Raw genomic sequence first — 24,462 nt, 5'->3', positions numbered from 1 at the left:
TTTATTTTTTTTTCTTCTCTCTCCTCTCACAGAAGTGGCTTCTGCTAACTCAGGACAAGGTGACTGCTCAGTAAATATGGCAACAATCTCTCCATTGGCTTCTCCAGCCAACCTTCTACAGCAGACTGAGGACCAAATTCCCTCAAACTTTGAAGGACCATTTGTGAATTTGCTGCCTCCTCTGCTTCAGGAAGATTATTTGCTGAGCCTTGGGGATGAGGAAGGCATCAGTGACCTCTTTGATGCTTATGATTTAGAGAAGCTTCCTTCACTGATGGATGAATTTATATACAGCTGATTGTCTTAAGTGCTGTCCATACCTAAACTATGTTTTTAATGGAATCAAAAAACCTGCTGTCATTCAGAGTTGTCCTCTACTTACCATAAAATAGCATTATTAAATAAACTAGGCTCCTGAACAATGCTGATACTTTAATTGAGTACTCCCTATAATACTATAAGAAACAATGGAAGGCATTTACAGCAGAGCCTTCTCCTTGACCCTGAGCTCCAGTGCCTTGCGAGTCAGCAGGTGCAAGCAGGTGACCGTAAATGTTTTGTCTTCACACTCCCCCAGTCTCTGCTTACCGTGACAAGTGGGCTTACGGAGAAGGGCTTCATGAACTGGTTTAGTCCTAAATAACAATTTTATAATAGTATTTCAGGTCGTGCCTTCTGCAGAGAATGCATGTCTTTTGGGTGTCACAACATGGATTGTACATGCAGTGAACGTAAATATGAAGTAATGCAAAAGAGTGGAATGGGATTCTTCAGCTACTTGTGGGAATGTTTAAATTGCTGTCATAATGCTCATTTTGAGCTGTGTATATGTCTCATTATGAGGTCAAATACTTATGTCCTTAAAAGCTTTTAATGAAAAAAAAATACACTGTAAATGTAGTGTATATTGCAGATATTGAAAAGTATAAAGTTCTGCCACTTCTCGTAGTAATCGCAGATTTTTAAAAATGCTTGTGTGTGTGTGTGTGTGTGTGTGTGAAAGTAGTTTTTGTTGGTTGTTTTTTTTAAACTAGAACGAAGATGCACAGTTCAATTTTACTGCCCCCAGTGTGCATTAGAACTGGTACATGAATTTTTGTGGTACTAAGTGGGGCTTCATGTTAAGTGCCTACTAGAGATGCACTGTGGGTTTTTCCCTCTATGGAAAACACTTATGCCAAGCTTTGTTTGTTCAATATATCATATTTATCTCAGTGGGTTAGCTTCCTCTGCTTACAGCTTTTTATAATTCTCTTCGCCAGCAAAATGGAACTAATTTTTTTCCAAAGTACATAACTGTAAGTACCACATCAACTGAATTGCATTTATTTTTTGAAGATCTTTGCTAGTATAGTATAGTACCAATATTTATTTTTTGAACGTCAAAGGAATTCTAAGAAGTCTTAAATAATTTTGTTTTTCTTGAGTGTAAAATATTTTGCCATGTTCTGGGCTAAATTAATGTAATGTTGATTAGATTATGCCCATATAATCTTTTTGTTTGCATTACTGTTGTGCTTATCTGACATACTCAGAAAATTAGTACTATTTGTACTGTAGTAGAATATTATGTATGCAGGTTTTCTGGTACCATTGAGTTGCTGCTATGAAAGCTCACACACGAAAAGGCAAGAAGTCACAGTACTAATAAGGAAACTGTATGACTGTGTGGGTTTTGGAATATAACATGTATAAAGGGCAACACATAAAGAACTGTTAAACAGTGTTAAGTGTGTGTTTATATGTACAAATGTTTGCATAGATCATTCAGCAGTTGTATTTAATTTGATATATGTTCTCAACTCACACTTTAGTTATCTAGCAGTTTTGTACAATAGAATTAATTTGTAAACACTGCCAGAATATTTTCTAGCTGGTTTGTAATTTTTTAAGAGTTTTTTTAGATGTGGATCTGTAAATAAAATTGTAGTATTTAAAGTTTTTGTCTTGTGGAAGAGGAAAGTAAAAGTTGTGTGAGCATGAAGATTTATGAGACAAAGGGGCACTTTTGCGAGGGAAGAGAAAATGAAGACTAACGCAGACCATCTTTTTTTTGTACAAATTAAACACTTGTCCCAATGTGTGTGGGCAAAATACTAATCTAATTTAGCTTTGCATTGTATGCTAGTTTAAAAAAAAAACAAAACAAACCTCTGTAAAATACTGTAAAAAAAAAAAAAGAAAAAAATCAACAAAAAAAGCTTTTATGGTGAGTTTTGTAAATAGATTTATTAAAGGGTGACCTGTTCTCTAGCTGTGATCTTACCACTTCAAATGGATGTAATTTGAATAAATTTTGTATGGTAATGAATCAATAAAAATGAAATTTTTTAAAGACTTTAGATTTGTATACAGCTATTTAAATTTTTCTTACTCTTGGTGCCTGTCATACTGTTTCTTGAAACCTGTTACTGTTTTCGTTATTAGTGCAAAGACTCATTTGACACCAGATAGTTTCAATCCCATTTTTTTACAATGCCAACAATAAGTTCAGCGGGTTTTTTTAAGCCAGAGTGAAACAAGAAGAAAAGACACGTGTTAAGAGACACAGCAGGTGATCCAGAGGTTGGGATAATACAAGTTTATTTTTATTTATTCCCTCTCCTCTCATATGAATTAGAAACAGACTTCTTGCAAACTTCATAGAAATTGTGTTATTGTAGGATTAAATCACATGAAAGCAGTTGTTGAGGATCTGCTTAACCTTCCTACTGATAATTCTCCAGAAGTTTCCTTATAGTAGCTTTGAAAAGAAGTTGTGTTTTCTTGAGTCCTTTGTGCCAGACCTGTATTTACAAACTTGTACATCTTTTCTGGTATTGCTTCAGCACCTTTCTAGATACATGCCATCCATCAATTGCCAAAAAAAAAAAAAAAAACAACACAACAACAAAAAAACCCCAGGATAATAAAATCACTGTAATATGGTTGAGTGCTTAAATGCTGTAATGTTGTACCTCTGAGCAAGTCATTTGTATCTTGTCAACTTCCTGCACACTAGGAGAAGGCTATTACTTCCTCTGTGCACCTGTACATATTCAAACATGTGCACACTGCAGTACTGAAAGGAAGATTACAAAGGTCCTCTCTATATTCTTAATAAATAATAAGGGAGGGCTAGATGGCTGTGTTCTCTGATCCCCCTTTGAAGCAGAGATGGCAATAAATATCTGCTGTACCTCCCTGGCCTGTTCTCTGTTTCTCTATTCTACAGTTGCCGTAAGCACTTTTTTATTTGCCCCTAGAATCTGCTATGGATTACCAGTTTTCATGTCATTTTCCCCTCTCCTTCCTTCTGCTTTCTGTATCTGCTTTGCAAACTTGCCATGTGCTGAGGTGCAGGATAAAAAAACCCAGCCAGTTAAAATACTTATTCCGGCTCCTCTGGGCTAGCATGGTGTACCTCAACATTACTCAGTGTACAAGTATTGGTTTCAGGGAGATTTTATTGGGGGCTGCGTATGCTGCATTCCTTGGCTGCCAGCAGATGGAAGAGGTTTTGGAAAAATCTGTCAAAATGGCCTGAATGATAGGCAGCTATTTATTCCTTTACACACAGGAAAGGAGTTTGAAAGTAAAAGGGGAGGTTCATGCTCTTGAACCTACAGTAAGAACTCATCCACCTACAAATGACAAGAAACAGTCACTTTATATTCCTTTTGACTTACACCTGAAAGAATAAAGTGCACCTTGGTCTTGATGCAGACACGAACATTTTTGTTGTAGAAAGTATGAAAGATATGTAAGGTACTTTCTGTAGAGTGAAACATAGCTACATGTTTAAAAGCACCAAAGTTAGTATATGTCTTTTCCCCCTACATGAAACACAGTTAATGCATGAAGCCATTAGCGTTCCTGGAGCCAACAATTCTCAACATTAAGTGAACCACGAGCCTGTAGAGCAAAGTCAGTGCAGTGGTATTAACCAAAGCATAAACAAGTAGAATTCATCTCCCCATTCTGGTTTTCTTGCTGAAGCAAGATCTGCCTGGATATTACTGTACAGCTAAGCAATGGTCAGAAGAATGCTTGGCCTTTATTAAGTCTGGGAGTTTCTTTATCCACTATTTTCTTTCTAAAACTTGACAGGGAGAAAGTGTCACATATAACAGGATAAAATGGATTGTTACCAGTTCTGAGTGGTGCTGAATGTTGCTCACAAATGATCAGCCAGATTCTCCTAAATTTCAAGAATAGAGGAAAAAAAAAATCTAATTTCTTGTATCTCTTTTAGGACTCTCCATTTTTTTCTGAATACCTTCCCAGCTATTTCCACCCAGAACTGATGTTAGTTAGCAGAGAATAAGGTTGCCATACAAAAATTGAGCCCTCACCTCCCTGGCTGTTTTCCTTCCCTAAGGATGTTAGTTGAGATGCTCTAAACCAACTAAGGATGTGTCTTCTACTAACCAGGAGCTGAATTTGAGATTTGGATTTTATTTTCCTGGTAGTTTTTTTATTTTTCCAACTACCTACTCCTGCAAAACCTATGACTTCAGTTGGTAACCTAGTCTGAGGCTGATGTCTTTGAGTCTACCAGACCTGAAGAGTAGGAAGTAAGGTCTGCAGGCAACTTGGAAAGGAAGTAATCTAAAGCTCTTCTTTGGACACTCAAGGAAATGGAGCATGTCTGCTGCCAGCCCAGAGAAGGCCAGTACTGGAAGTTGTACTCCTAGCCACTGTCACATAAAAAGCAGTTTTCCCAGATAGATATGGATGAACTTCTTTCCTCTGATCAGGAGGTGTAGGGAATCATCTGCTTCCTTCCCTACCTGCTGTGCTACCTGCTGTCTGATGCAGCTTTATTTGTTACTATGAATATGCTACAAACCATCTTAGGTTTGTGAGCTTCAAAAGCACTGGGAGAGTGCCTTCCATGTTGTGGCTACATCCTAGGACTCAACACGACTGTGTTGGCACAAGGGCTGCTTGATTCTCTGCATTCTTGGCAGCAGGACAAAGTAAAGGCTCTGCTGGATCATGCTGGAACTGATCAGTGTGGCCTATTTATGTCACTAGGTATGGGACTCATGGGCTTTTCCTGCCTGGGAGCTGCTCTTGGAGATCACTGCCTCCCCTTAATGAGTAGTGTTGGTCAGTGTTGGCCATTTGGAGATTTTTGGTTATGTCTTGCAGGCTGTCTGTGCTTTGCTCTTTCAGTCAGCCATAAACCAGCTGTGCGTGCCCAGCTGCGTTTAACCAGAGCACGAACACTTGGCTGGTGGGGACAGCGGTGAGGTAGTGCAGTGCAGTGCTCCCAGAACAGAGAAGCTGAATTCAAGGACTGCATGGGAAATACTTTGAACATGGGAGACTGAAAAGCGAAAAGGAAGAGAATCGCTAACCTTACCAGGCAGCAGTTAAAAGGCTGATTGGTGGTATAGATACCATTATTACTGGCCTAGTAAGGACTGCTGACACCATAGGAGGAGGTCTGAAATAGATCAGCATGGCCACCCATTTTGAAATATTTTCCTCCATTCTCTCCTGGGCTAAAAATGCTACAAAAGTAACAAATTACACATCACATAGTGGCTCGCTGAGAGAATCTCTGGAAAGTACTTGTGTGCCTAAACAAAGACCAAACAGGAAGGCAAATATATCTTAAACAGTAACAATGACTCTATCATGAGACCAGGGTGATATTAATAGTGCTCAGTCCTGCTCAGAATGATTTGTTCTTAAGGACTGATTTAAATGAAGTGCTTATTTCTTTCTGTCCCAGTTCTCTTCTTTAAATCTCTCCTGTTCCTTTGGCCACATTTTCTTTTTTTTTTTTTTTTTTTTTTTTTTTTTTTTTTTTTTTTTCCACTGTGGGCATTGTCAGCTAAGCATTACATAAAATAAGCACTAGTTCATAGGAAAAGGAGAGGGAAATAATTTTCGTAATTAGAGGTTGCCACATTTTATCTGCGAGTGAACCAACAGACCTACTATGGAATACACTCAGGGTTTTCATTACCTTTCCCCCCAGTTCCAGGGAGACTATAATCTTCTTTTCAAGGAGTAAACTGACTCCAAAGGCCCCTTCTAAAGAGAGAAACTTGATGTTTGATTTGCAACTACAGGAAACGGTGACTTTTGCATTCCAAAGCTGACTACCTCAGAATATGTTAAAGAAAGATACAATATAAATAATCGTTTTAGGTTAACTGTGCATTTTAAAGCCAAAGCAATAACATTATGCTCACTCTGTACAACACTTTGATCACCAAGGACACTGCACACTTAATCTTCTCAGAACTTTAGCTTCAGCCATCCAAGTCCAACACACTGGTGTTTTACTAAATATCAGTCAGAAAAGTTTGGAGGAAAACAGTGCCAGAAACTCTAGCCATCTGATACCAAATGTTTTGACCAATATCGTTTAGACTATTCAGCAGTGTTGCTACTAGCATTGTATTTTGAGGAAATTAACGATTAAAAATAATGATAAAGAAAGGGCATTGTGGCCAGAAGAGGGTTGAATAGCTCATCTCCCATTTGGATCAGACACACCAGAATCGCAGCCGCTTTAACTGGATAGGCATTGCTGGGGTTGCTAGTTTCCAATTAAAACGAAGCTGAGTCTCCAAGGCGCCGGGAGGCCCTCCCGCCGGGGACCGCGCTCTCAGTGGCGAAGCGGCGGTGCCGCGCCCTCCGCGCTGTTGTGGCCTCCGCCGGCCGCCGTCCTGGCGTCGCTGCGCGCGCGGGGCTTGGGGGCGGGGCGCGATGGCGGAGCCCGGGTAAGGTGCGGGTGAGTGGCGGGGTCGGGATGGGCCCCGGCCCCCTTCCCTCCGCTCCTCTCCTCTTCCGTCCCGTCCTTCCTTCCCCTGCCCGGTTCTGACGGTGTGGCCGATCCCCTTCTCCTGCCCGCGCGATGTTCCCATCCCCTGTGGGGCCTTCCCAGGGCTCCGCGTTAACGTCGGGAGGAGGAGACGAATCTCCTGGCGGGAATCTCCGGAGGGGTTGGCGGCCGGGATGCAGCTCGGGGATGGGGTACTCTCAGCGGGGGGGAAGCGGGGGAGGGGAGCCGAGCCCAGCTGGGCTTCGGGCTGTGCGTGGTCCAGGCGGCGGCCCGACTGCCCCTCGCCCGTGGGCTGTACTTGTGTCTGTGCTTATATATATATATATATATATATACATAGTTTACGTATTTATGTGTATGAGGAGAGACTGTGGAAGCTGAGCCTGTTTAGTCTGGAGAAGAGAATACTGAGAGGGGATCTCGTTAATTCATATCAGTATCTCAGAGGCGGGTGCCAGCAGGATGGTGCCAGACTTTTTAGGTGCCCGGTGACAGGATGAGGCCATAAAACGCAGGAAGTTTTACTTTAACATGAAGAAGAACTTTGAGGGTGGCAGAGCACTGGAACAGGCTGTCCGCGGAGGCTGTGGCGTCTCCCTCTCTGGAGGCATTCAGAACCGACGTGGACACATTCCCTTGTAACCTGCTCCAGGTGGCCCTGACTTGGCAGGGCTGGATGATCTCTGGAGGTCCCTTCCCAACGCTAATAATTCTGTCATTCTGTGATGTATGTATACACACATATATTCACATGCACGTGTACATGTACATAATACTTGGTCTCACTCTGTGTTAACGGTACAGTTTTCTTCTGCTCTGTGTGAGCCCGGGGATAGAATCCTGGGGCGTTCCCGGAGACATCTGTTGGTAAATAGCTGAAAAGAGCGGTCCTCTTCCACCTGGATGGAAGTCCTCCATATGTGCAAGGAGATTGAGAAGGGGTGACCAAAACAGACTGGCACAAGGGAAGTTTTGTTTCTGAGAAGATGTTAAAACAACTGTAGTTTTTTATTTGCTTACTGATATTTTTTTAAGAGAAACGTAGAGTTCTGTAGGTGCAGCTTGGCAGTATGAGAAGAATACATTAACTTCTAATTTTGTTATTGCTTCTTATTTTAGTCAATCTACCAGAATAGCTGCAGGAATCTGTCTTTATTTTTTTTTTTTTCCTTGTGAAGGAGATACCATGCATGCATATGGAACTAGTGCAGATACCAAATAATCTGTTTTAAAATAACTTCACAGTGTTCTAATTTAAAAAAAAATTGTGAATGATTTGAACTAAAATTTGCTGTTAATCTCTCCCTTCTTTCATTCAAAATCTTAAACTGATTGAAGGCAGAATCTGGATGAAGTCTGAGATAATTTAAATACATCTGACTTTGGAAAAAAAAAAAAAGACTATAGAAGAAGGATTAAAAGAACAGTGCCCCTGTTCAGGAGACAGGGAAAATGTGGGTGCTCTTCCACCCAGCCATCCAGCATGTGTACCCAGTCCACATGAGGTCAAGCTGGGCAAGGAATGTATTTCTGCAAAGGGAGGATGAATACTTGTTGCACAATAACATGGATTCACGGTTTTCTGTCTGCTAGTTCTTCTTGTTCATGCCATATCTTTTTTCCTTTTCCCCCACCCCCCAGGATTACTGTCCAAGAGGATTTAGACCTTGCTTAAAAAGGTAGGCATTTTAGTTTGGCTGTATTCTTTCTTCCATGGGTCACCAAAATAAGCTAAGCTTAGTTGTTTTTCCAGCTGCTCCATTACATTGGATATTTTTCTGTAAGAGAGAAAAAAACAACAAATCAAAACTTTTTATTCCCTTCCAGATATTGATTTGATGACTTTACCTATTTGTACATATTGTCAGTGGTATAAAGTAGTGTAAGAGATGTCACCTTTCCCTTGTGTTCTTAATTGTTAGACTTTTCAGGAATGTTTATTTTTGTTCACCTTTTGCTGCATTATTTTATAGATCGTGGGTTTTATTTATCTAGAAGAGTGCTAATTGCCTAAGTAGCTGGGGCAGATGCATCCCCTTTGTGATGTCATTCTGTTCCTTTTTAAGTTAAATGCAGATGTGTGATGGTTCATGAAGTTTTATTGTACACGAAGTTTTATTTTGAAGTATATTTTGCAATATTGACTGATGGACACATGCTGGGAAAATGCATGGGGGTTTAACTTCTTATGTTCTTCAGTAATTCATTTGCAACATCTGGAAGTGTTTTGATGCCAGTAGCAAATCTGCCGTTCCTGAAGTCTAATTTTAAAGAAATTAAAGCCTTGTTTTTTTGTTCTTTGTTGTCAGTTAGCAAAGTGTTGTATTTTCCCTGTAAACTCTGTGAAATGCCCTTATATGATTTCCTTAGTAAACTGTTGGTTTATGTAAAAAACCTGAGTTTCCAATGGTACTTCAGACTTTATTGTTAGGAGTTACAGTATGGCATGTAGTTAATGCAGTAACATTTTTTTATAGACTCTTCTAGCAAATGGCTTTTTTTTTGATTCCTGAAAACTAACCTGGATTTTGACATATGCTGGGAGATACATATACATATGTATTCACTTTCTTGTGGAAAACATAATTAGATTTTAGCAATCTTTTAGTATATTGTTCTAGCCAGATTATAAAATATTTATTTTTTATTAGTTAGTTATAGTTGTTTAACGTTCTGTACCTGAAAACAGAAATTTTTATTTTATTGTCCCAATGAATGAACTAATTCAGATGAAAGCCTGTGGAATCAGGAAGTCTAGGAATAGTTTGGTTTGTTTTCAGAAGGACTATGAAAACATATTTAGATAGTGTCCACACCCAAATAAGAGAGCCAGAATGGCCTCTGAAGCAGTCACTTGGATTCTGTAACTTTCATTATTCTTCTGTGGCGTGAGTGGAAGTACGTCCATCACGTAACATGAGCTCTCTATTTTATTATGATGCTGACATGATTAAAAATATCTGTATCTTGGATGCGTTGTGTCAGAGGAGATGAAGCGTTTTTGAATTAGAAGATGACAAGGTACAGATGATTATAAACACGCCATTAAGAATCTATATGGTTTGTGACTTTCTCCCTGCCTGTGTTTGAGATACTGGGGGAAGAGGGCATTCTGGAAATGTCTCTGGATAGTGGGTTGTTTTTATGTGCTCAGTATCCCTCATATGTGCGATGTATTGCACGTATGCTTAGCAATACATCTGACTTTTCGTTATGAGAAATGTACAGTAGATATGAGGCCTTGGTTTTCTACTCAAATGCTTTGCTAATGCCAGTCTTTTCCAACGCTTCCTGAAGATGCCTGCTGCCTGTGAGTCAGTGCTTGAGGATATTGAAGACATCGTGTCAGCAGAAGATTTGAGGCCACACGATCGGCAGTTTGTGAGAAAGAATGTTTTTCCCAAAGTGCGAAAACGCAACTCCCAAAAAAACGTTCAGACAGATGATGAGCCCCCAAGTGACAGGTAAAGTCTTACATTGGTCCTGTGTCGTTGCTGTTCTTGTATCTTGCATGCTCTTTTCAGCTTTTAAAAACAAGGTGGAAGTTTGTGTTATGTCTTAATGTAAAATCTGTGTACAAGATAAAAATGAGTAAAATAGTCCTTATAGAACATAGAGAGAATAAATAATAAATCCTAAGCAAATTTCTTTTCCTAGACAGATTTTCTGTAGAAATCAGTTATTGCTAAGATGTTGATGAGTGGAATAATCAGACTGGATAAATGGTTTCTGTTATGCTTTTATGTGTAAAACATTTCTGAAAATTTGTCTGTTACATGCTAATTACCTAAATACAATCTGAGTTTTCAAAATGCAGTCCTGGAGTAGCGTTTTGACATCTGAAATGAGAAATAAGAAAAAAATCCTGAGAGTTGATAAAGGCTTGAGGTTGGAAGGTCATCTTGTGCAAACCCCCTGCTTGAGCATGGCCATGAAGAACCAGTTGGCACGAATCTTGACTAGGTAGTTTTTGAGTATCTTCAGGGGATGGAGATTCTACAACCTCCCTGGGTAACCTGTGCCAGTTCTTGGTCATTCTTAGAGTGAAAAAATTGTTTCCTGATGCTCAGAGGGAGCCTCCCATGTTTCAGTTTGTGCCTGTTGCCTCTGGTCGTGTTACTTGGGCACCACTGAAAAAAATCCTGTCTCTGTCTTCTTTGCACTCTCCCTTCAGGTATTTGTATACTTTGATGAGATGACCCTGAGCCTTCTCTTCTCCAGGCAGAACAGTCCCAGCACTCTAAGCCTTTCCTCTTACGAGACATGTTCCAGTCCCTTTGTGAGCTTTATGGCCCTTTGTTGGACTGTCTCCAATATGTCCCTGGCTCTCTTGTGGGTGCATCCTGTCAGGGCCCAGGGACTTACGTATGCTCAGTGTGCTGAACTGTTCCCCAAGCCAGTCTCCTTTCATGAAGTCTCCTTGCTTCAGTCTTTCAACCTGTTTTCTGGATCCTGGGATTTGCAGAGGGTGTACTTTTCGTGTGTACATCCTGCAAGTGACATGGTAAAACTTCTTTTGAACTTGCGGTTTTATTTCAGTGGAAATAGTTTGCAATGAGCATGAAATGTATCTTTGCATTTTTCCTAATTGTGATTTCCATAAGAACAGAATCTGCTGCAGTAGAATTGATTAGAGTATAGGTCAACTCAGTTATTGATTATAGTTTCTACTGCAGTTCTGAGATCTGGGGTTTTTCTTTTTTTTTTTTTCCTTTTTTTGCACATTCGTTTAAAGTTGGTGGATAAAATTTCTGCGTACGATAAAGATGAAAATAAATTGTGGATGGAAATTTAATTTCCTGTGGAGAAATTAAATTTTGAGTTTTCATCTGTGTTCAAAAGAGATTTTATAAGCACAACAATGCATGTTTATCTGCATGCCCCTAAAAGTGCATTGGCCTCGGTCTGCCAGGAGTGTATGGACAGCTGAACTGGTGCTCTGTAGATACTCCACACAAGTACTTCATGCCCCAAAGTGTTCAGGTACTATATATTCTCTAACAGGCTGCGTTTTAGTGTTTGATACCCAAGAAAGTGCATTGAACATGTGTTGTTTGGACAGCAGGAAGTCTAAATACCCTGTGTTTACACTTAATGATCATTAATGTTCCATCAACAAATTTCTATTTTTAATTAGGGGAAGTGTCTGTTAAAAAAGAAGCGTGGAGGGGGAGGGAAAAAAAAGAAGCTGTAGGCAGGGTGCAGTATTGTGTTCCAGGATGTGTGGTGTTCTTGTACTGGCGTCTTTAGCTCAATTGGCAGTTATCCCAGGAATTTCAATGAGAGCTTCTTGCAGAACTTCTTGTTGGTTCTTGGAGCACTGTATGTGCTAGCTCCACACTGCATGTCTGCCATGCTGCTTCTGCAGCCTGGAAGGGTTGGGATGGGAGCTTCCCACTGTTTGTACGGCTGATGGCCGTCAAGTTAATTTATAGAGCTGGCTTGTATGGAGGGAACTACAATTGATGCATGCCATAATATCAAAAGATTGCAGTTTGTTTGCTGGTGGCCTAATTTCACTGGTGTCACTTGAAGGTTACTTGTACATGATATGATAATTTTGAAAAAGTTGGGGAGTTTAAGTTTGGGGATTTTTTTTGGTGTGTTTATATGTGTGTTTTGTTGGGGTTTTTGTTGCTGCTTTAAGATAACTGCAGTGTACTGAATCTGTTGTTATCCTACAGCTCTTGCACCTTCTCCATGCTAAAACTCTTTTCTATCTCTTGCTAATTGTGGTGGATTGACTCTACCACAATGGAGAGAACTGGAAGAGTAAAAGTGAGAAAGCTTATGGGTTGAGATGAAGACAGATAAAGTGAAGGAAGGAGCAGGGAAAAGCCCCAAGTGATGCAAAAGCAACCATTCACCACCTCCCACAAGCAGACTGGTACCCAACCAGTCTCGGAACAATGGTTATTTTGGAAATACCAAACCCACAGCTTTTATTGCTGAACATGATGCCTTCTGGAATTAATTATCCTTTTGGTCAGCTATTCTGTTCATGTTCCTCCCAGGCTGTTGTCCATCTGCAGCCTGCATGTGGTGCGATGGAGCACAGTGGGAAACAAGCAAGCACTGTTCAGTGATAGCTGAAACACCGGTGTCTTATCAACACTTAGTCACAGATACAAAACACAGCACTTATATGGGTTGCTGTGAGGAAAGTTACTCTATCCCAGCAAGGCCTAATACCCATTACACTAAAATCACATAATTACTGTTTTTCCTCAGCTGTTTTGGAGTTGTTACTGCTAGTGTTGCTTATTTTAAGTTAGAAGAATTACGGTCATTCAGTCAGTTCAGTGGGCATAAAGGGGGAGCTTGTTCATCATTTAACTTGCATTTCTCATTCCTTTTTACTTGACAGCATTATTCCTGGTGTTCAGAAAATCTGGATTCGTACATGGGGATGTTCTCACAATAATTCAGATGGTGAATACATGGCTGGACAGCTGGCTGCATATGGATACAAAATTACAGGTAACAGTATGAGTGAGCCCTGTAATCAGTTTTTCTAGGGTGAACATTCAGTGCTGTCAAGTTGTCGTCAAATATTTTCAGTCTTAATTGAAGTCTTAATTTCAGTCTTTTATGCTTTTAAAAATCCCCTTCTGATTCCCTTTCTGATCTGAAGCTGAGGATGTAAAGTGTTTTCCTGGCATTAAGCAGAATGATTACGGGATGAGTGCTTTCAGAATGGTTATATTTTCTTGACAGGGCAGACATCAAATAGATGTCATTCAGTGCCTTTTTTAGACATTTTACTTGCTAAACTGAATTGAAAAGTTTTCATAAAAGTGGACGGGAAGTATATTAATTCTTGGGTTTTAATTGTAATTGGTGGAACCCAAGGGGGAGAGAGAGAGAGAGGCAGTGTGTTTTCACTTGGTGATGTGTGTGTTTGCACTGGAGCAGAGGTGGTCTACTCCAGGTGAATGATCTTTTGTTTCAGGAGAGAATATCAGTATGATGGAGGTGGGATGATACAGGATTGTACCTTGTAGATTCCAAAGAGCTGAGAATGCTATTTCTCCTTCCCTTCCAAGTACTTTAAAAATCTCCCCAATCCTAAAAATACCCCCAAACATGTGGTTGTGCTAACCACATTTCATCTCCTTAATGCAAAATATGCTGACAAAAAAGTTGAAAAGTTAGATTAATACCATGTTTCAGCAGAGAAGTATTATCTGAATACTTCTGTGTAGCTTTTGACTACTCAAGATAGAAACTTAAGTTTTATTAATTAATTCAAGTTCAGGTGTGTCTCACACTTGAACTTGTATACTGAAAGACTCCAAAGTTGTCTGTCCTGACATTTTTCTAAAAACATTCCTGATTTCACAAAACAGCTGTTTCTTTTCTTGAACACCTCATGATACCGTTAAACAGTTGCATCTCATTTTCCTTTATTGCTGTTGATCTTTCTTAAGTAGAAATAAGACACTGAATTATTCAAATGCTGAATTATTTTAGGGAACCCAGGTGATTATTAAATTAGTAGTACAGTTCTGGAGTAGGTATGCTCTTTCCACAGACAAGTGGAATGCTGGTCCAAAAAAACCTTATTTGTAACAGCTGTTGGTATAAGACTGCAAATGAGTTTGTATTATGGCTTTCTTAAATTTAACTCCTCTTTACCTTAGTTTTTCTAATGCATATGTTCCAGAAGCTACTTCTGGGTTGTCAAGATTCAGATGGCTGTTCTGTGCTTTTGAAATTTTACTGGGAGGGATGTAGGAAGGATGGGAGTGCAGTGAAGGAAGGAACTACCTTAAGTTTTTGATACCTTACTTTATCTTTTTAGAAAATTAACTGTTCATAACATTAGAATTGAAATAAGTCTATATCTAGAATCTGAAACTGAGAACTAAAAACTGAATAAAAGTTGCAGTTGCTGGGACAGGAGTTCCAGAGTAATTTTGGTAGTTGTAAATGAAACTGACCTCTAGTTTCTAGTCATTATTAAATCTAAGTCTTGATTTAGTTTATGTAAATGTATATACATACATTAAATGGAAGAAACAAAAAACCCTCAGTGCTAGGTGATAGCCAGAAATTATGCAGTGTAGTTTCTACTTTTTGAAATTAAGTAATTCTTGTCAATCTCTTCTTAAGAAGGCATGTTTGGCTTCTTTTATATTAAGTCATCTGGGAAGTTCAGATAGAATGTCAAATAGGGATTTAATCTTTTTGTCCTATACAGTGAAGCAGTTAGTAACAGTAACTGTTGCTTAACAGTGAGAGGTCACAATCACGATCATGTAGTGAACTGCATGCGCTGCTTCCCCTTCCTTAGGTCTCCAAGATACAGGCTGGATGGCTCTCAGACACTTGAGAAATTTGGTGTGCAGTTCATTGGGAGAGGAAAGTTACTCACCTGGTGCATATCTCCATTCAGTCAGACTTCTTGGGAGCGAGAGCAGGAGTGTCATTTGGGATCTGACAGCAGGAAAATACAGTTTTACATGTAATCTGAGGAAGTAAAAACTGCTGGATTCATTTTATGTAAAGCAAAATTGTCCACTAATCATTTAGCACCAGCACAGTACTTTTCCTACCTAGCAAATATTATCTTATCTTTACTCAAGCCATTCAAGTTAACACCCCAGCAATATCTCAGCTCTCTCCTTGAGCGTCCTTCAGAGGCAGCACTGGAGAACTACTGGGTTTTTATTGAAGCATTTGTACAACAGCTGAGAATCTATTGCTTATGCATCTCCAATAGCAGAAAATACGCAGGATGCAGATACACCTTGCGCTGTGATTCCCATCCCCAACTGGATTGTAGGGCAATTCTTGTAAATACCTGTTCTGAGACCCAAACTCCTTGAATTTCAAACATTTCTTGAAATTAAACTTAATATTGTTTATGGTATGAAAAAAATAAGAAGAAAATGTTTTGCAAGAGCTATTTTGTAAATCAATGCCTCTGTTGCTGGAATTTGTTAGTTTTATGTAAAACTGTTTTCTTGAGGAAAAGATAGAAATACTCACTAAGGTGAAAGATGGTCTATTGTCACAGTGTCTTGGACAACTATTACTTAAATAAAAGTGTTTGGATTAGCCTGATTCCTACATGTTCCTAAGCTTTTGAGACAACATTTACTGAAAAGATGATGGAATAAAGTTCTTGCTTTAGGAAATAAAGTGAGCTTTACCTGCAGATATTGCTCCATTATGAAGGAGTCAAGCACTATTTCTAGTGTCTTCTGTCTAATTTCAAGATTGGAAAAAAACATAGAAGGAAGAACAGCAGCATCAGACAGACTCCTGTTGTTAACTGGAATTTGTAACAATGCAACCTGCCTTACAAGTTGACTTACCTGAAACTGAACAGGGATATAATATCCTCCTTGCTTTCCATGTGTTTCAAAAATGTTCTTTCTGTACAAGCACCCTTTGTTGCTTCCAGGAATGTCTATATCCAAAGGTGGAAACTGAGGGCTGTGCTTTTCAGAGCAAAGACTGCCTTTGTCTGGGGACAGACCGGAGTGTGAATCAGCAATACACAGATACTGCAATAACAGCAATGGTGATTAAAAGTCAGGGACTGCATCAGCTTAAAAATAGGCAAAGGGAAACCAGCAGAAGAGCTGAACCTATTTTTGTGTTTGCTTTTACAGTGTGAAGGTAGGCAGCATTCTGAACAAATCTGGCATGCTGTCCTGTGGGAACACGAAGCTCTTTTATGAGCCTGAGCCACACAGAAACGTGTGGACCAGCTGCTATCAGTGTAGGGCTGTACCATGGGTGCTTGTTCATATTCTGAAAACAGTGTAGCTGATGGTGGCTTTACTGGTTCTAAAACTGGATTTGGTTTCTTGGCAGCATGACTTGCTGTATAGTTTAGATATGCCTGCAGACCTGCTGGAGTGCTCCCTGTGAGATGCGCCCTGGAGGAAGAAACTCTCATGGTACGAGTAATGCCTGCTGTGAAAAACAGGAAGTGGGCGAGCTGGGAGCTTTCAAATATTGTGAGCAAGATTTTTGTTTGGGAAGGGAGTTCAGTATGTGTGTCATGTAGCTGCACTTTCTCTCTGAAAAATGGAGCTGCACAGGTATAGTCAGACACAGAATGCTTCGACTTCTGAAGTGGGTAGTTGTATTCACATATGTTGACATCTGTATGTTTCTAGTTCTGTGGAATTAATGGGTTTTGGCCCAGCTTTGAATGCATTTTGATGGATCAATACATTAAGTATGCTTGTTATTTTGTACAGATTGCTTCTGGCTCAGGGCTGCTTAGGTCCAAAGCATTCCCTCCTCAGCCATTGTAAAACATAACTGGGGGTGGGAAAGGTGTTGCTTAGAAATATCAGAAGAATGAACACTAACTTTTATGAAGATGAAGCAAAAACTGTTAGAAAACATTCAGTGAAACTAAACTAGTAAAAGCTTACCTGTGCTACACTTTTGTGGGTTTTGGAAATAAATGCTAGTACAGAACTTAACTCCTCCTCTAGCATGGGATTCCAGAAACAAGAATTGTTTCTGCTCATTCAGTGGGCTTGGCTTTGATTCAGCACTTAGAAACTGGGTTATGTTACAGACCTTTAGCTTTACTTGTGCAATTTTAGACTAATCTAAAATTAGTTCAGGCATCCTATGCACTGTCTGAAAAATTTCTTCTGCAACTGTGTTGGATGGGAAGTTGCTGTGTAGAGCTCACTCCATTATTATGTTTAGTTGGCAGGACTTGCCAGTGAGACTTGCCAATTCCTATTGGATCTTAGTGTTTATAGTCCAAGTTACATGTCTTACAGCTCTGTAACTCCCTGTGCAGAGTAGTTATGTATTCCTCTAAAGCAAGTATCAAATAATATTTTGAAATTCCATTAAAGAAATTAACTGGGGTTTTTTCCCTCTTCTACTTGTTAATTTTCTAAACACTTGTCAGTTTTGTTTGCCAGTGGATATAACTGAGGTTTCATTAAGACTCTCCATCTGCTTAAACAGCACATTTGAGTAGAAGAAAGAAGGAAGAAGACAAGAAAGGAAAAAATGCTCTTGATCTTCTTAAGACCTCATGTTGAAAAGAAGACAGGTGTAAAAGGAAGGAGTCTGCTGTTGAAAAGCAGATGAGGTGCTACAATCTAATATGGACTTCAGTGTTCAAAGGCATTGTCTCCTGTTCATTGTGTTGAATAAGCCATGCTTATGTAGACTTTGGCCATCCCCATACAGACACAGCAAAGCATGCTGCAGCATGAGTTTTATTCATCCAAGTGCAAAATAAAGAAAATTACTAAGACTGTACACGTATTGATTCATGGGTTGTGAGTCACTTCAGAATCTGGTCCTTTGTTTCAAGTGTTGTTTTGAAAGTACTTCTATACTCCACAATAAAATTTTAATACTAGATTTTAGTTTATTTTATTGTTTTAAAGTAGAGATCTCTTAAATAGGTTATTGTATTATTAAAATAAGCTCTCTGCAGCCTGAATAGTGGTTGATGAAGTATTTTGACTACGATCTCTGCTGGTTTCCAGTGTGTGCTTTTAGTTGCTCAGAATCAGCACTTGGTCTTTCCATTTTTTGCTCTCCACCCTGCTCTCAACCCTCTCCACAAAGCTCAAATGTTCCTTCCTAAGTATCATGTAAAATGGTAGTGACTACTGTGTAGTTTTTGGGGTCAACCATCCTCATGGTGAGGTATTTTTAGTATTCTTTATTAAGCTAAAAGACAGATCTTTAGTCACTGCTCATTAAGTGCCTTATCAGTCAGAGAATTCAAGGTTAGTCCTTGTGTTTGTATTTGTACTTTTCAAATGGTTATGAGTGCAGTTCCAATTTAGAAGAAAAAGATAATGTACAATCCTTTTTTAGGGGGCAGGGAATGCATGGTGTGTGTTTAAATATGAAAAATACCCCACACTGCTTTTCTGGTGATGAGAGGTGTTTCTGTTCTCTCTACAACACTGCAGTCATGAAACTGTCTCTGAAGCAGCTGAGCAATGGAGAAAAGGGAACAGAGATGTAAATTCTGGTGTTTTGTACCCTTGGTGAAGAATTCCCCCGTTGTCTTTAACTTGTAAAGTCACTGCCCTGTATGGTTTTTGCATTTCTTGATAACCTTACCGGCATACCTGTTCTGCAACAGATTTCTCTTTCAGATTCAAGCTGACTCATAATCTGGATGTATAAGCTTTTGAATGTTGATACTGTGAGAGTCAGTAAAGTAACTTATTTCTGTACATGTTGTCTTGAGATAATTGCCTTACAGTTCCAGTGATGCTGATTCCTGCTTTTAGAAGATTGGAGTTTCTGTTCATCACAAGTTTGTTTTGTGTGCTGATTCTTGGTGTTCAGGCTTGAAAAGAATGCTCTGACATGCAGTTATTATGGGAATACTCGGGATGTGGGTGTGGTGGTTTTCTTCCTTTTAAAATCTGAAACTTCTATGGTGAGATGGTTAGGAGAATGAGGAGAGATGGTGAAATGGGCCAGAGCAGGGAAGAAAACAGGTGAGGCTCATGGGATGTAGCAGATGGAGTTGCACAACTGTAGATGATCAAGATTTCACAGTTCTTTGGGAGGAAGAGAGATTCCCAGTGCAGCCAGAAGTGTCCTATAAGGCAGTGAGGGTGACAATGAGTCTGGATACTGTTGGGATGGTTTCTTGCAGCGTAGAGCTCATGTGGCATCATGCTGTGACTCATCTGCAGCACTGCATGTTCCCCAAGTCTCTGTAAACTAACGTATAATTGTGGTTTTGGCAGCTGTGTATTACTGCTCCGGTGTTCCCTGTAAGACTTCCTAACCCGTGTGTGGCTAGACTTCTGTTACTTATCGCCTCTGACTTGTTGCACAGTACAAGATATATGACCTCTTTGCGGTGAGTTTTTCCTACCTCGGCTTCCTCAGCATCAACTTCTTATTCCTGTTGGGCAACTTTCTGTTAAGTGGGGAGTCCAGCTTTGAGGATGTTGTCTCTGTTACAGGATAGAACTCCTAGTTCTCAAACTGGGAAATGTGTCCCCTGTTTATGGGGGAACTAGATAAGAACTAGAGTCTGTTTTCTCCTCATAGTGGCATCACTGCCATTAGTACTAGATATGACAAGTGTGTGCTGTCTTTATCCTCTTTAAAATCACCTATTCATCTATGAGTGGCTTTTTTTTTCTTTTAGTGTTTTTATTTCACAATCACAGGCCTGGCAACTGAAAGTTGGGAGCACGCTGAAGAACCTAAATAAATCCTATGTGCACACTTATCTTCAGAGACACTTGCAGAGAGCTCATGTAGGTAAATTTAAGCATGCACGAAATGTTTAGGGTTAATTCTAGTGACAGAGCATTGGCTGTATGCTCTCGTGGTTGTGCAATGGAGTTTAGTTCTGGCAATGTTGAACTTCATGTAATCCAGAAGAATGAATTTGAGAAGGATTGAACCATGAAAGGAGGATGGATGTTACCAGGAGTTGAAATTTACCTATGTGGAATATGCCCCTGTAGTAGATGGTTAAGCAATCAGCAAATGAAGCATAAATAGCAGTGATGAAGTGAGTTCGGCATAGACACCCAGATGATGAGGAGCTTTGTAGGGTATTCTACAGAGATATTAGTTGCAGATATCTCATGGTTCTTCATGCATAAGGAAAATTTATAGTAGATTTATAAAAGCTAATGGGGGAACAGACTACTTTTTTATAACCTGAAGAGATTTCTTTGACCATGTACTCTGAGACATAGGGGCAGGGTTATATTTTGGTCAGGAGCATTTGTAGGAGCACTTGAAAAGGACGTTCTTGTTACCCTGGATGACTGGGGAATGGTGGAGGATTAATGTTCACTGCCGGCTCTTGCTTCAGTTTGACTACAGTTTAATTTGCTGGAAAGGATGATGCTTAGCTGCCAGTTCCTTGGGTTTGAGAAATTGCTTATGAGGACAGAGTTCTCTGAACTTGCCATGGTCAGAGCTTTACATTAAGATGCTTTTAATATGTTTTGGGAATGCTTTTTTGTCAGTTGCCATGTGGATGCCTCTGTGTGTGAGTCGCTGTACGTTAGTCTGGAGAGCAAGGCAAGCCTGAGTGTGTTGCTTTGAGTGTGTTGCTTTCTGGCGTGTTGCTTGTAAGAATTTTGAATGTAGCACAAATCGAACTGTTCTGTGTCACCAAATACAGAACATTAATCTGTGGTGTTCTCCCTCTGTAAGGCCTGAGGGCATACTAAGAGAAAAGACTGCCGTGTGATTGTAGAGGCTGGCTGGAGACAGTAGAAATGCACTAAAACAGATACTAGACACAAATTGGTTTTGGTGCTTTTGCTCATTGATGGGAGCAAATAAAGGGAAAAAAAAAAAAGAGAGAAAAGGACTATCAGACCTGAGTGTAGATTTTGTTTCCTTCTTTTTTGCTGGCTTTGGTTATGTTCATGTAAGCCTGGTGATGCCGTGGCTCTCGTGTTAAAACAGGTCCTGTCACTGAGTGAACAAGCAATGAAAGATGTAGCAATTTTTTATCTTTCCTCGATTCCCATCCCGTCCTTGGAATGTGTCTGCTGCTGTTTTAGCTCGTCTGTGCTTTGAATTTATGCGTTTTTTTTTTTTTTTTTTAAAGTGATACAGCACTGTGTCTCCCCAGGCCTGCTTGGCCATATGAGCAAATTCGGACACTACCCTTCTGGTTTCTTTCTAAAAGAATGTTTATATAGTGGTCACACACACACACACACACACAGAGTCGGGATAAGGTAATGTATAGGCTTTTTTTCAGGTAATTTAGGCTTTTTTCAGCTGGAGAAGGTTTAACAGGTGAGGCGCTGTGCAGTGAGGGCTGGGCAGGAGCTTCGGCGCGGTGGTGCCGTGCCGGGAGCAGCCGAGAGGGGGCAGTGGTGCCTAAGGAGTGCCGGGCTGCGCCGCGCTCCTGCCAGCCGGGACGGCACCGAACCTTCCCATCCCTGCTGGACTCGGAGCGGCTGAGTTGAGGGTCCTGGAGCGTTAGGCACATTTGAAGTACAGTCATATGCATTTGATTAAACCTGCTTTAATTTAAATTATTTGCTGTCATTCTGATCTTATGCTGATTTAGTTGGCAACTTTGCTGTTGATTATTAAGGTCTATGTTTTGTACTTCTGTTTTGTCTTGAAAATTACCACTTTTCAGCTTCAGTTATGCTTTGTGTTGGACTCAATTTCCCTTCCAGAGAGTCTGTGTTAAGGAGTTGAGGTTCATGAAGTGCACTTGCCTGAATGCACCTTTTTGAAGAACTATTCCATTTGGAAGCACTTTGTGCTTTATGTTTGTTGGTCTGGGTAGGCTGGGTTGCTTTTATATATGGACTTCTCTTTGAAACATTTGAGGATTCTGCTTATAACGATCAACATACTGTTTTCATTGAGGAATGATTTAAAAAATTGTTTAATTTTAAAAACTGTAGTTATACTGTGTTACCATGTGTATTTCACCAAGACACTAAAAACTGTAAGGACTACTGAACAAATACTACTTGTTGAAATGCATAACTACAGCATAAATAAAACTGTGAGTGTAAAGGCAGATGGTGTTCAGGTTGGACATCAGTAATTAATTGTTTGGGTGCCTAACAGCTTGTTAGGGCTAGCATTTGGTAACTGTTGTCGCTAGAGTGGTACTATCCTAAGTTTCCAAAGCTAGGTTTTTCATTTGTTCAAGCAAATTCTAAACAATATACAGGATGTGATTTAATGTATTTTTTGAGTGAAAATGCCACCTGGTGTGAATTAATATCCTAAGTTGACTGTGGGTAAGGCCTAGCTGCGTACTTAGCTTGTGTATTTTGTATGCTTAACTTAAGGTTTGTGGAAGTACTTACTTTTTTTTTCTTTAATTCGTTCTTGTTGGGTGCATATCATTTTCTTGAGCTTATCTTCAGGAACTTCTGAGTTGTATTTTTTTTTTTTTCTTTTTCCGTCTAAATATTATTTTAAATTTATTTTTGTAAAATCTTTTATTGTGAATGATGTTTGAAATAGTGGAGGTAAACAAGCTATCAAAGGACAGTCTGTCTCTTGTACCTCTTGGGCCAGTAGAGCTGTGCTCTGGGAGGCCCTTAAGTTTGCAGGGAAGGAGCTCTGTGATAGTGGAATGACATGGTGCCGCAGTCTAAAGTGAAGCTGGAGCAGACTCCCATGTGACCTGTATCCTCATGGAGTTGATAACCATTCAGTCCTGCTCTTTTCTGGCATTACTGTACTCCAAAGCCTTATTTGAAATCACGCGAATTACGCGCAGGCTCGTAGTGTTTCACAGAAACTGGGTAATGTTTTGGTCTCAGCAATACTAGGTAGATGGCAAGCTCTTTCACACTGAGAGAAGTGGTAGGTCTGCTCTGCATCTCAAGAGATGGCAGAGAAATTACTGCATCATAAAACTGTGTGTTAGAATGTTTTATATTGTCATAACCTATTTCTGCAGTTCATAGGAAACTTTGGCCTTGTCCTAGCCAGTTTCTGTGATTTTTGTGCTCTTTTCAACCACTTGGGGAAAGTGGGATAGCTTTTGTGGCCAAACAGCCTAGCACCCATGGAGACCTTAAGCTGACTGGGCTGGTGCGGTCTTTCCAACACTTATGCTTAGCCCGGGCAGAAATGCACATCCATCAGTCTTGTATTCACCGCTGTGAATCCTGTAGCTTTTGTGTGCTACCAGTTGGAGTTAGCAGATTAAGTGCTGGGGCTGAGGAGCACACTGTTTAAGCAGAAGACATTAGCTTTTGTCTCGTCTTAAATCCCTGGCTTTGGAATTTGCTTACAGAAAGAAGCTAAGGAGAAACTTTGTCTTGGATAACTATAAATAGACTTTGAGTTAATTGTGCCAAAACTGAATTGCTGTTGATTGGTACAAGACACTGGTGTATAGAGAAGTGATTTTTTTGGCTTGCAATTTAATAGAAGACAGAACACTTGGCTGCGGATTTTATTAGGCGTTTTGGACCCTCAGCTTTTGTTGGCTGGGTTTTAAGGGTAAAAGTGTGCTTGTTTGTAATTGATTCCCTAAGTGATAGTTGACTTTTGAGATTCTGTTGTTTGTTCATGGGTCGCCACTTTTCTGCATGTCTTTATCTTTGAAAAATTCACTTACCATTGGAAATGTTAATTTTCCTTTGTGAATGTAAAGATGTAGACCATCAGTTGATGGTAAATTTGAGCATCCAATATTTATTTAACTAGAAGTTTGAGTCTTATAACTGGTAGTGATGGAAGGAGAATATCAAGTGAATATGGCTTGGAAGTCTAACTAGAAAATAAAAAAAAATTACAAGTTCAGTTGTAAGACAGTCACCTTTTATATTGCTGATGGTTCCAGATACTCTTTGTAACATTAGAATAGAATAAGAAAAGCACTACCAGAATTTTCTGTTACAGGAGAAAAATTTGGTTGTTAAAGGGTTTTTTTTGTCTTGATTTTCATAAAACCGCAAACTCCAGGAAAATTATGAGAGGAAGGAAATTTTCTCCACAAACTCTTTTGCCATGACACTTGTGTCTTTTTGTTAAAAATGGCTTGTGGGAAAACTTGTCTTTGAGTCTGTCATGATTTTCCAAATAAAAACTCAGTGGTACAAGTAAAACAGTGTCTTCTGTAGGTGACTGCCAGTTCCTTTACAGGTGCAGCTTTTCAGTGTTGTCAGTGGTTCCTCTCTTTACTGAGGCAGAATTACACTTAAATGGGGGGGGGGGGGAGGGGGGGGTTG

At 39.8% G+C, this 24,462-nt stretch overlaps 2 protein-coding genes across 8 annotated transcripts in view; both read left to right on the top strand.

Moving 5' to 3' along the window:
- The window catches only part of E2F3 (E2F transcription factor 3), a 42,121-nt gene extending 39,779 nt beyond the window's left edge, over window positions 1–2,342 (top strand). For all 3 annotated transcript variants that reach the window (XM_032114378.1, XM_032114368.1, XM_032114388.1), the window contains exon 7: window positions 33–2,342. In XM_032114378.1, coding sequence (XP_031970269.1) covers window positions 33–298 — 266 coding nt within the window. In that variant the 3' untranslated portion in view covers window positions 299–2,342. The remainder of the gene's footprint in view (window positions 1–32) is intronic.
- Window positions 2,343–6,657: 4,315 nt separating this feature from the next.
- Window positions 6,658–24,462, top strand: part of CDKAL1 (CDK5 regulatory subunit associated protein 1 like 1) — a 396,424-nt gene continuing 378,619 nt past the window's right edge. The window contains exons 1-4 of one of the 5 annotated variants that reach the window (XM_032114324.1): window positions 6,658–6,725; window positions 8,429–8,466; window positions 10,085–10,251; window positions 13,155–13,267. In XM_032114324.1, the coding sequence (XP_031970215.1) occupies window positions 10,085–10,251; window positions 13,155–13,267 (280 nt within the window). In that variant the 5' untranslated portion in view covers window positions 6,658–6,725; window positions 8,429–8,466. Of the gene's footprint in view, window positions 6,737–6,772; window positions 6,979–8,428; window positions 8,467–10,084; window positions 10,252–11,677; window positions 11,771–13,154; window positions 13,268–24,462 lie in introns of those variants that run through there. The other 4 variants (XM_032114315.1, XM_032114332.1, XM_032114342.1 and 1 more) reach the window with 4 other exon arrangements.

Source organism: Corvus moneduloides, chromosome 1, assembly GCF_009650955.1.
Source record: "Corvus moneduloides isolate bCorMon1 chromosome 1, bCorMon1.pri, whole genome shotgun sequence".
In the NCBI taxonomy this organism is placed as follows: Eukaryota; Metazoa; Chordata; class Aves; order Passeriformes; family Corvidae; genus Corvus; species Corvus moneduloides.
The sequence above is the reverse complement of the archived record's forward strand: the minus strand, read 5'-3'. Positions and strand labels throughout refer to the sequence as shown.